Genomic DNA, 12,488 nt, shown 5'->3' with positions numbered 1-12,488 from the left:
TAGTATTTAGTAAATAAGTGTGCCTCCTTAGATTGTTGCCGCTGTTTTCTTTTCCTAATTAACTTTTTCCTTTCGGCCTAGGGCCCCTGTGAGGCCCACGGCCCCCTGTCACGGACGCAGGTGGATTTTTCGTTCAAACCATGACACCTAGCATGTGGCAGAAACTCACATGTACAGCATCAGAAAGATACTCACAGACACCGGTGGCAACGTTTGGAAGATACGAGGACCAACAGAGAAGACCACGAGTTTTTGAACTGATTACGACACTTCAAAACTACGAACAGCAGCTCCCCCCACTGCACACTACAATTTCTGCCATCTCACGAGTAGAAAACCAACTGGATAAAATGCACAAGAAATCGTGACAAACAAGTACAAGTATCAGAAACGTTTGATGAAGATCAGAACGATCAAGGAAGTCTACTGAAGGAGCTGATCAAACTAATTTAAGGTGATGAACACTACTCCCAACCTGTATCATCAAAAGTCTCAGCTGTTAGACGCACACACTTTCCAGCTCGAGCAAGGAACAACAGTAAGTTTGCACCGCATGTTTCCATGTGGCGCTACCTATGTGACCACAGAGAAGACATGAGGAAGTGGCATGACCAGCCTACTACTGTACTACGAGCACTGGTGAGGGATCTACAAAACAGACCAACCGCTAGTAGTGCTGCTCCAGTCATCACAGGTAATGAATAGTGGGGCCCTGCCCTCAGTCAGGGTCGGGAGAGGGATAATAGAGTTTAATGGACTGTGTGGATTCGATGGCCTGGCACATCAGAACCACAGAAATATAAAGCGCTGGTGGATACCGGTGCACGGTGCACTCTTATGCCCTCCAGTCATGAAGGGACAGAATCAATCCATATTTCTGGAGTGACTGGGGACTCTCAAGAATTGACTGTGCTGGAGGCCAAAGTAAGCCTCACTGGCAAAGACTGGGAAAAAATTGTGACTGGTCCACGTCCTCCGTGTATACTGGGTATTGATTACCTCAAAAGGGGGCATTTCAAGGATCCTAAGGGGTATCGATGGGCCTTTAGAATAGCTGCTGTAGATATGGACAACATTAAGCAGCTGTCTGTTTTGCCTGGCCTGTCTGAGGACCCATCTGTTGTGGGGCTGCTATGAGTAAAAGAGCAGCAGGTACCGATTGCTACAAAGACAGTGCACAGAAAGCAGTACTGCACCAACCAGAAAGCAGTACTGCACCAACAGGGATTGCTCCGCCTTCATGACTTGATTAGCCAGTTGGAGAATCAGGGAGTGATCAGTAAAACTCACTCACCTATTAGCAGCCCCATATGGCCAGTGCATAAAGCCAGTGGAGAATGGAGGCTGACGATAGACTACCATGGCCTGAATGAAGTAACACCCCCACTGAGTGCTCCTGTGCTGGACATGTTGAAACTCCAGTATGAGCTGGAGTCAAAAGCAGCCAAATGGTATGCCACCACTGACATTGCTTACGCCTTCCTCTCCATTCCTTTGGCCGCAGAATGTAGGCCACAGTTTGCCTTCACCAGGAGGGGCATTCAGTATAATTGGAACCGTTTGCCCAAGGGGTGGAAACACAGCCCAACCATTTGCCATGGGTTGGTCCAAACTGCATTGGAACAGGGTGGTGCTTCTGAACACCTGCAGTACATTGATGACATTGTTGTGTGGGTGTCACGTTTTGAACGAAAAATCCACCTGCGTCCATAACAGGGGCCATGGGCCCCACAGGGGCCCTAGGCCGAAAGGAAAAAGTGAATTAGGAAAAGCAAACAGCTGCAACGATCTAAGGAGGCACACTTATTTACTAAATACTATATCGAAATACAGGATAACACAATATAATACAATATAATTGAAAATTGAGCTAACGAATCAAGCAAAATAGGAGAGAGAATGAGTCCCGTAACCGAGAGGCCTACTGTGAAATCGAGGCGAGACGGTGAAGTCTCCCACACACTCCCCTGAACGCCAGAACTCGAAAGACGTCAGTCTAGTCTGCGACCGAGTAAATATAGTGTCCACGTCCCGTGACCTATCGTGTTGTTCTCTGGGAGATGAAGTCTTCTTCTGTAAGTTGCAGATTCAGTAAAATTATTCATGCTTTATATGATGTTATGATGTGGAATACTGATAGCAAAATTACAAGATTATTAAACCATGACATTCCACCTCTTATTCTACATCATTACATTATGTTTATACATACATACACACTCATATGTATAGTTGTGAATAATCAGCAACCTTATTTTCTCAACAATTTATTTTTATTCCATACAAATCCCTAAGTTGGGAACAAAACTCTATAACCTGACCTACTATTTATTAATTTTTGAGAAAATGGCAAAACTGCCAAAAGAAAAAGAAAAACATGTCAGCGGTAGAGGAGAAAGGCAGCGCTAGTATGGCGTCCCCCACATCAAGGTGCACTCATCCCTTCCCAGCCACCACAGCATATTTCCTTTTGACTTATACTTCTTTCCATGTGTGCTCTACACATGCATGGCCAGAGCACGATATAGAGTCCAGATGGAAAACTTGCTTACAGAATGCCTAATTAAGGTATACGGAAAAAAAGTGTTTCCTTAACATTCATCCGCTCTATCTTAAGTCCTGTACCTAATTGGACATTCGTCAAATATTTTCTGAGACTCTACCTATATATCTACAAGAAAATCATTGGCTGCACTCCCCCAACATCAAATTCCCTTGTGGTACACATTGGACATATCCATTTTTGTCCATCACCCACCACGTGCACCCAGGTCCCTGGGCAAAGAAAGTACCCCGGAGAGGTTTGCCCTTTCCAGACGCTGGAAGGACCCAAACTGTTTTGCCCAACACTCTCTTTATGTGTACAACAGGAACCTTATCTCCCTCCACGGTACGTAGGAAGCTGGATTGGTTAGGACCATTACGATTACTAGATCCTCGAGTGTTGACCAACCAGGTGGCTTCTGCTAAATGGTTCTCCCAATTTTTATACGTTTTGCCACCCATTGCTTTCAACATAGTTTTCAACACCCCATTGAATCGTTCAATCTTACCAGAAGCTGGTGCATGATAGGCAATATGGTAAATCCACTCAATGCCATGATTTTTGGCCCAAGTGGTTACAAGAGAATTTTTAAAATGGGTCCCATTATCTGATTCAATTCTTTCCGGAGTGCCATGCCGCCACAGGATTTGCTTTTCTGTTACCTCGATCTGGTAATCTGGAAAGTCAAGTCCCTTTGTGAATGTGTATCGACGGCCCCGACCAAGTCACAGCTGTTTGTTACACCATTATGGTGAGCTGTAAAATGGCGTTTATTGGAATGTGAGGGTCCCTTATATAGGTATCCAGTTTCATCCTTATCTTTTATACATATGCATGACCCAGCAGGGGAGGGCCTATCACGTTACATCCCGAGGGTCCGATTTCGCCTAATACAACATCTCCCTCTCCCCATGCTTAACAAAACCATGCCCCGTTACAACGCAAGCGCCGATCCTAATCCTAGTATATAAAAGTGTTAGTACTTATATAAATTTTTGTGGTGAGTTATTTAAAAAGTGACGTAAACATGCAGAGGTATGTGGTGCAGTGTGTAATAATGTTAGTGTTTCTTTAGTTAGTATTTTCAAGGCATCTTGGGCTATATTATACAGTTCATCCTTCTGCTCAAATCTTCTTGTATATCTGCTGGAACTCCATTTTCTCATTCAAAGTCCTTGCACCTGTGCCTCTTGAGCCAGCAGCAGGAAATCTATTGCAACTTTATTCTGTAAAACAGTATGCCTGAAAGAAAAGTACTCAGCATTCGATTAGTTTTCTGTTTTTCCCAGACCGCCCTTTTGGGTGATCACTGCATCAGATTTTACTTTTCTCGATGGGATCCATAAAATTTTTCCCGATTCTCTGTCCTTTACTGTGGCATAACCTCTTCGTTCAAAATGATTGATTGCATAACGTGCTGTGCCAATACTTCAGCCTGCTGGGCTACCAGGATCCTACCTCTGTGACCCTCCCGCTCCCCAAGGACACCTATCTTGTCCTTCAGGAGACGGTTGGCCCTTTCCACAATGCTTGTCCCTGGGAATTCCCAGGGATTCCTGTCAAGTGAGATATTCCCCAATGCTCCTTGAGTAGATCTCGAGATGAAGCACAAGCCATTGTCTGTCTTGATGTGTCGCAGCACATCAAGGACCACGATGGCAGTGGCCCAGTGTCGCTGAGCTGCAGGGGACTTAAATGTTAACATAACCATCACTCAATCAAAACCTTCACTGATAATACACTAAACAGAAGATTACATGTAACGTCATAATTTTTGAGTTGACATATACACACTCATTCCAGCATTCATTTTAGACAATTCTATAAATGAAAATTTCTAAGCTAATGTATTATTACTTATCGATAACTATGAGGTGGCAAACCACCAAAAGGAGAGAGAAGGAACACAGTAGTGGTGGATGCGATAGGCAGTGCCTGCAGGGCGTCCCCTGCTTCAAAGTGCACTTTGCCTTTCTCACCCATCACAGATTCTCTCCTGTGCAGGTTTTTTTTCACATGTACTCCATATATGCATGGCCAGTGCATGATACAGAGCCCAGATGAAACACCTGTTCTTAAAAGATAACAAACCACTATATTAGATCTCTCTACAATACAAACTACTCAGAAAAGTTATTAACAGCTATAGTCACTTATTTCTATTGTTACTTGCTTCACCCTTAGCTTTCTTCTTTTTTCTTTTAATTGGTAAGCTTTTTCTTGTTGACCTACTCCTACTATAGTTACAAAAATCATCTATGGGTAATATAGTAATTCTTGATGCAGTATAGAGTGAGATGCACCTGAAACTGTCAGAAAACAAATATCTTTGCACTGCTGTGTGCACATTGCATTCAGCCCACTACGGGCAAAACTCATCCTGGGATCTTCAGGACCTGCTCTAGTAAAGCTGCCACCGTTCCATCCAACTCCACCACCACAATTCCCCCTCCATACAATTTCAAGCTCCATCAACAAATTTGTCCAAGTCCCTACCCTAGTCCCCTAAATGTGTATATTATTGGGAGAAAATGAAGGCATTCTTGCTCCGACTAGCAAGAGATACTTCTAATGTCTTGCTTTTGTCCCCATTCGGAAGTAACGATTTGTTTACTTTCGCAAGCGGCGGAGCCGAGGGGCGGGGGGTAAGCAGTGAGGGGGGGGCAGCGCGGGGGTTTGCGTTCTCTTGCTGGCACTTAAACTTCTCTGGCTAGAGCAGATCACATTCAGTATTTTAACTCACTGTTCTTCTATAATCTTTTTCCCGTTTTTTTGTTTTTCACAATTCCACTACTCGAACCCTCAATTACACTTCCATGTAACATTAATAATTCCACTTCCATATAGCATTCATGTTTACACATCCCTATAACATTAACAGTTCCATATACCATTTGCATTTATACTTTCATATACCATAAACATTTAACAATCACAACGACAGTGACAATATGACAATAATCAATACAGTTTATCCTCAGCATTCTTCCTCTCCTCCAAGTTGTCAGCAGGAGTTTAACCGACTCCAACTCGGGCTGCCGTGGCTCGCTCGTCAGCTGGACTTGTTTCTGCTTCAGAGGCTCCACTCGAGCCCGGGGCCCCCTGACCGGACCCCCAATTAACGATAAAAAGGAATGCCTCCCTTATCTTTGACCAATCCGAGATTTGGTCGCTCTTGTTCTCCCCTCTCCCTCCCCCCAGGTAGAGCTGGACCAGCAGCCCACCCTCTTGGGGAAGGGTTATGATGACTAGGAACGCCTCTGCCTCCGCCCCCGCTGATGAGAATTGGCTTCCATCTTGGTTAGTCCTATCCACCCCGCCCCCCGGGGCGGAACCACACCCACAACCCATCCCATCTCGAGGAAAGGACCCATCCTCCCTCCCCTGCTCACTCCCCTTCCCCACCCCCAAGGATGGGCGAAGGAGTGCAGAAGATACCGGTTGCTTTGGATACCGATATGGGGCCTCAGAGGAAGGCTTCTCCTGGTCAAGAGATAAGGATGTGGAATGTGTGGAATGCTGCTGGACGGGGCCATCTGCTCGTTGTTCAGCCGGAGTGATGGGTGCGGTCTGGATGGCTCCCGCCACCTTGTCTTTGTCTTTCAAATCCTCACATCTGCAAGAGAAAAGGCCTCCCGACCCAATTCCCAAAGCAGCCCCAAGCCGAGTCTTCCCTTCTTTCCGAGCCGCTTTCAGCGCCCCAAGCACCAACCCCCACGTTTTGAACTCAGCATCTTTCTGCTCATTCATTGCGCGCTCACAGAGCGAAAAAGTTAAAGAGTCCCGCTTATTGTGATCCAAAATCACCCGAGGAGAGGAAAGCTCCCTCTCCTTTTCAAGACAACTAATGACGGCCGCAATGTCCTTCTTAGAAGGCGTAGCTTTCCTACCATAGTAGGTTTTACAAAGTTGCAATACTACTCTAATGACGGAATACATTTACCCAGAGACCTGAAGTCTTCCTGGTCTTCTACGAACTATCGGCCGTAGGATAGGCGCAGCGCTGCATTCCCCTTTGCACCCCACCGAGAGTGCTTCCACGGGCTCGAACCGTGGATACCGCGTCCGTCAGCGCGGTTTTAGCCGTCGCACACTCACCTCCAGGACTTTTCCTCACACGGGGCACCATTTGTTACCTCGATCTGGTAACCTGGAAAGTCAAGTCCCTTTGTGAATGTGTATCGACGGCCCCGACCAAGTCACAGCTGTTTGTTACACCATTATGGTGAGCTGTAAAATGGCGTTTATTGGAATGTGAAGGTCCCTTATATAGGTATCCAGTTTCATCCTTATCTTTTATACATATGCATGACCCAGCAGGGGAGGGCCTATCACGTTACATCCCGAGGGTCCGATTTCGCCTAATACAACACTTTTCCAACCCTAATATGGTGTTTCGGGCGGTAGCATGGGGTACTGAGTATGTTTCGAGCCACCCAGTGGTTGCCTCCACCATGGTGAGTACATAACGCTTACCATTGTGAGATTGTGGCAAGGTGATATAATCAAAACCTGTCACAGGTTACTTAGATTTACCTATGCCCATGACAGGGTAAGCCACTTCGTGGGCTCCCCCCCGGGGCACAGAAAGGAGGGGAAAAAGGGGAATGGGATAAAAACAGCGGCAATCTAAGGAGGAAAATCTTATTTTACTAAATATGATATCGAAATACAAGATAACACGATATAATATAATTGAGGCTAACAAATCGAACGAAACAGAGAGAGAGAGTCCCTGAAAACCGAGAGGCCTACTGTGAACTCTAGGTGATACGGCTGGAACTTTTCCCACTCTCCGAGAAGTTCGAGAGAAGAAGGAGGGCACTCCAGCCTGGGAACAAGATTTTATAGCGTCCTGGTCCCGTGACTTATTGTTACTCCTGTTGTTCTCTGGGATATGTAGTCTTCTTCTGTGGACTGCACATTCAACAGAAGTATCCATACTTGACATGATGTTATGATGTGGAATACTGATAGCAAAATTACAAAATTACAAAACCATGACATTCCACCCCTTATTATACATTATTACAACATGGTTAATATATATACACATATATACAAGTATGTAAAACTATGATAGCTAAATAGTACACTGTACACTGGATTAAACATGGTGGTGTTTGTAAAATTGCCTGTTCCATCTGGGATGCAAGTATTTGTAAGATTCGCAATTCCATCTGCAATGGAAGTGTTTGTACGATTCACAATTCCATCTGGGGTGTAGATGCCAAAATTCGGACCATACCACATCTCATAACAGTACCTGGCAGGTGTCTCCATCAGTATCCACCTTATTAGGCCATATACCTGCACAATTCCACAACACCAAATTATGGTGTTAATAGTTGACCAATACTTTGAGAAGATCATAATTGCTTTCAATCCCTTAAACAGAGCAACTGGGATGAAGAGTGGATTCATAGCTGGCAGGCTCTGTAAAAGTCAGAGCTAGCTAGCTTTGCTCTAAGGGAGAAAGAAATCCCTTTGTTTTCTATACAAAAGTTAGATAGCAATGCTGAGAATGTGCAGCTGCCCTTGATGTTGACAATTCGTCTGGTATTTCAAGGTCACGTTCTCAGTGAGCAGCTACGGAATGATAACACTCCCATAACGAAGCTAACAAAGCTCTTTTAGAGCAAAGAGAGAGTCGTTCTAAAAGCTAAAAAGCTCTATGCCCGCATTCTCCACCAAAAAATCTGTCTTGGGTTACTTATATTTACCTATGCCCGTGACAGGGGAAGCCACCCCGTGGGCACCCCACGGGGCCCGGAAAGGAGGGGGAAAAGGGTGATGTATTAGGCGGCACGAACTCACGGGATGTAACGCGATAGGCCTCCCCGTGCTCGGTAATGTATATGTATGAGGCTGAAATTGGAGCCCTATATAAGGGTCTCACATGGTTCATTAAACGCCATTTTACAGCTCACCATATTGGTGTGATCAGCGTGTAACTTGGTCATGGGGCCGTCAGATGCACATTCTCAATGATGGACGTAGTTCTTTAGGTTACCTTACACAAGGCAACAATTGGTGCCCCGTGTGAGGCAGTCCTGAGAGTGAGTGTGCGACGGCTAACTGCGAGACGGACGCGAATCCTACGGTTAGATCCCGTGGAAGCGCCGGAGGGGCGATATATTGACTGCAGCTACTGATTATCCTGCGGTGAGACCGTGGAAGACCGTGGGACTTTGGGCCCGGGTATATATACAAAGGGTGCGAGGACGTACGGTGTCGAGCACCAGAAAAAACATGGATTCCGTCACAAAGGTACTATTACGGGTTTGTAAAACCCACTGCGGTAGGAATGCTCCTTCTAAGAAGGAGATTGTTGCCGTTATTACTTTTTTGCAGGAAGCGGAGCTTTCACCCTCCCCTTGTAATTTGCTCGATTCGGAGCGGTGGGAATCTTTCACCGCTGCCCTGCTCCTAAGAGCAACAAACGATTATAAGGCGGAGGAGTTAAAAACCTGGGTTTTGGTCCTGGGTGCGCTTAAAGCGGCTAAGGAGGAGAAAAAGATCCAGGCAGTCGCGAATGGGGTTTTTGGGGTGGGTTCCGGGACGTCTGGGGTCCCGGAGGGTGCGGAGGAACCGCTCCCTTGCGGCGACTCCGTACCCAAGATGGCGCCGACCACGCCGGCCGTTTTCACAATGGCCATGGCGGCGCCCGAAACAACTCCGGAAGGGATGGCGGAAGTTGCCTCATCTGGGGAGGCGCCGCCATATTATCCCCGCCTATACCCCTGTTTGCAGAGCTTTCGTTCACCTGAGGGGGGTGGGTCCTGTCCGAGGGAGGGAGAGTCATGGGGGGAGGCGCGCCGTGGAGGCGTTAAGCCACCCCTAGACCCGCCCCCGGAGGAGGGACCTCATCCCGTGAAAGGGGAGGAACGAAAGGTACTGCCTGCCCCTACCCCTTTGGTTTCGCCTCCCGAGGAGGGGGAGGAGAAAGGGGAGGAACAAAAGGTACTGTCTGCCTTCACCCCGTCGGTTTCGTCTCCCGCGAAGGGGGAGGAGAAAGGGGAGGAACGGAAGGAATTGCCTGTCCCCACCCAGTCGGTCGTGGTTCCCCGGAGGAGGGGGGAGAAGTGGGAGGAGCGAGAGATATCGCGTAAGCCCACTGATTGGACTGACATTTGCGATACAATGCGAGAGGTGGGGCTCAAGGAGCGGGACTGGGCGGTGTTCCCAATTGTAGTCAAACAGGAGGGACCGGTTTGGGTACCTTTGGAAGCAAAAGCAGTTGCTCGGTTTATAGAGGCGATTGACAAAAAGGGATTGAGATCCCCGATGAAAATGAGTGCCTTTGAGGCTCTCGTAGCCCCAGGTCCCCTACTCCCATATGATATTGAAAGCCTTATGAGAGTAGCCCTCGAACCAGTACAGTTTACTGTGTGGAAGGAGGAGTGGATAATACAACTCAAAGCTGTTTTAGCACAGGCTGCGCGCGATCCACAGCATCCAGCAAATGGGAAGGAGGGAGATCCAAAAACTGATTTAATGAGGCTTTCAGGTTCATCTGCGGATTTGGCTGGATCTGCAGAGAGGCAGCTTAGGGACCTCCACCCAGGAGAGCTGCTTGCCACCACGGGGGCGGCTACCTCTGCTTTTATACACTTTATAAGAAAAGCAGAGCCTGTAGCCCCGTGGTCAGAGATTATGCAGGGTCCCTCAGAGTCATTCTCTGAGTTTGCCAATCGATTGATACGGGCAGTAGAAGGATCGGAACTGCCTAAGGAAGCGCTGACTTCTGTTATAAAGGATTCTTTTCAGGCATGGTTGATGGGAACCCGCCAGCCGCAACCGCGAAGTGACTCTTCAGAAAAAGGAAAAAGAACAGATAAAGAACTGCTGCTAGTACCAACGAGAAGGACATCTGTTGTATCACTTGCTGTGTGTCTTTGTGTAATTGAATTCATTACCGGGGGAGAGGGTACTCACTTAACATCACAACCAGAAAATATTTGGGTTACATGGTCTAATCGAACTGGGCAGAAAGATTTCTGCCTTAGCCTGCAGTCAGCCACATCACCGTTTAGAACATGCCTTATAGGTGTACCCAGGTGGGACCCAAAGGAGTTCAACGGATATGTGCATAAGAACAACTGCAAGAGAGATGCAGTGGACAAAGTTTTCTTTATGAAAGCATTTGAGTCTAAATTCACTGACTGGGCCAGAATGTCTGCATGTTTTATTAGATCCCTGAACACCTCCTTGCCCTGGGATCCACCAGAGTTGCAGCTTCTTGGATCCCAATCGGTTGGTAACGTAACATGGAATAAGAACTCTCAAAAGTGGGAACGCCCGGTTAGATGTTTGTATTTTTCGGGTTTTAGGACACCGGGTCAACTGTCCAATCGCAGGGTATGGGAAGGCCTACTCGGGAATGGGGCACCATTCTCGGGAACAACTGGGTCGGAACCCTTTACTTTACTTAACCCCATTCAATTTGACACATATAGCTTGTCAGGGGCATATTGTGGTTTCTCAGCTGAAAGGGTGGAGGGATTCTCCCGTCCCTGCTCCGGGGATGGCTCCAAGAATGGATTTGCAGACCAATGCATAAAGCAGGGTGGGAGGTGGCTCTCTTACAATCAGAAGTATGTGGTACGTCATCCTAACGGGTCCACCTATAATCTCTCATGCTACTGGGGCCCTGACGATCTGGCATGTTCTGGTTGTTGTTCTCGAAAGGAACCTTTAGCTGGGGAAGGAATAAACTGCAATGGTACAGCCAAGGCCCTTCCTAAGGACATATTTTTGATATGTGGGGATAGAGCTTGGCAAGGGATACCAAAGAATCCAGTTGGGGGGCCGTGTTATTTGGGAAAGCTGACATTGTTGGCTCCCAATCACACTGCAATGATAAGTGTTATGAAAAAGATCGATCGAGCTCGACGCCAGAAAAGGTCAATAAAAACATTGGACCAGGATTGTAGTGATGAGGTTCAGCTGTGGGGTCCCACAGCTAGAATCTTTGCATCCGTCTTAGCTCCGGGAGTAGCTTCAGCCCAGGCCCTAAGAGAAATTGAGAGATTGGCATGCTGGTCCGTGAAGCAAGCTAATGTCACCACAGCAGTCCTGTCGGAACTCCTGATGGACGTTAACAACATCAGACACGCTGTTCTTCAAAATAGAGCTGCAATTGACTTTCTGCTGCTTGCTCAAGGGTACGGGTGCAAGGACTTTGAAGGGATGTGTTGTTTCAATCTGAGCGACCACAGCGATTCGATACATAGGAAGTTGGAATGGATGCAAGAACACACGAAGAAGATCGCAATAGATGATGCATTCGGAAGCTGGTTGGAGGGACTGTTTGGTAATCTGGGCCCATGGCTTAAGCAGTTTCTCAAAGTATTAATCATAGGTATTTTATTCTTTTTAGCTTTAATGATTTGCTTACCTTGTTTGTTTCAGTGTGTCCAGGGTTGTTTACAGCGTATGATAGAAAGAATGTTTAACGAAAAAATGGAGTACCAACAGGTATATGATAAACTTTGAGAAGAAGAAGGAACTGTATAAACCCAAGATGCCTTGGATATAATCATTAGAAAACTACTGATGTTATTAGATATTGCACTACCTACCTCTGTAGCTTGTCTACCTCACTTTTTAGATAACTTATTAAGTTTAAATTATAGAGACTAACATTTTTATATTAGGATTAAGGATTAGCGTTCGGGATGTAACGGGGCATACTTTATCGAGCATGGAGAGGGGGAAATGATGTATTAGGCGGCACGAACTCACGGGATGTAACGCGATAGGCCTCCCCGTGCTCGGTAATGTATATGTATGAGGCTAAAATTGGAGCCCTATATAAGGGTCTCACACGGTTTATTAAACGCCATTTTACAGCTCACCATATTGGTGTGATCAGCGTGTAACTTGGTCATGGGGCCGTCAGATGCACATTCTCAATGATGGACGTAGTTCTTTAGGTTAC

At 46.6% G+C, this 12,488-nt stretch overlaps 2 protein-coding genes across 3 annotated transcripts in view; one reads left to right on the top strand and one right to left on the bottom strand.

The window, feature by feature from the left end:
• LOC146754602 (uncharacterized) overlaps positions 1-12,488 on the bottom strand; it is a 544,359-nt gene that overhangs the window by 57,127 nt on the left and 474,744 nt on the right. The window lies entirely within an intron of this gene.
• On the top strand, positions 8,441-12,340 carry LOC146754606 (uncharacterized). 2 transcript variants are annotated; one of them, XM_085527546.1, is made up of 2 exons: positions 8,630-8,815; positions 10,316-12,340. In XM_085527546.1, exons 1-2 carry the CDS (start codon positions 8,798-8,800, stop codon positions 12,041-12,043), a joined length of 1,746 nt encoding a protein of 581 aa, XP_085383672.1. In that variant the 5' UTR covers positions 8,630-8,797; the 3' UTR covers positions 12,044-12,340. The 2 variants fall into 2 exon arrangements, with proteins under 2 accessions (XP_085383671.1, XP_085383672.1); XM_085527545.1 differs by having other exon boundaries at positions 8,441-12,340.

Source organism: Coturnix japonica, chromosome W (genome assembly GCF_054131305.1).
Source record: "Coturnix japonica strain WE chromosome W, WE-NBRP24, whole genome shotgun sequence".
NCBI lineage: Eukaryota > Metazoa > Chordata > Aves > Galliformes > Phasianidae > Coturnix > Coturnix japonica.
Note: the sequence above shows the minus strand (reverse complement) of the source record. Positions and strands in the feature narration are given on the sequence as shown.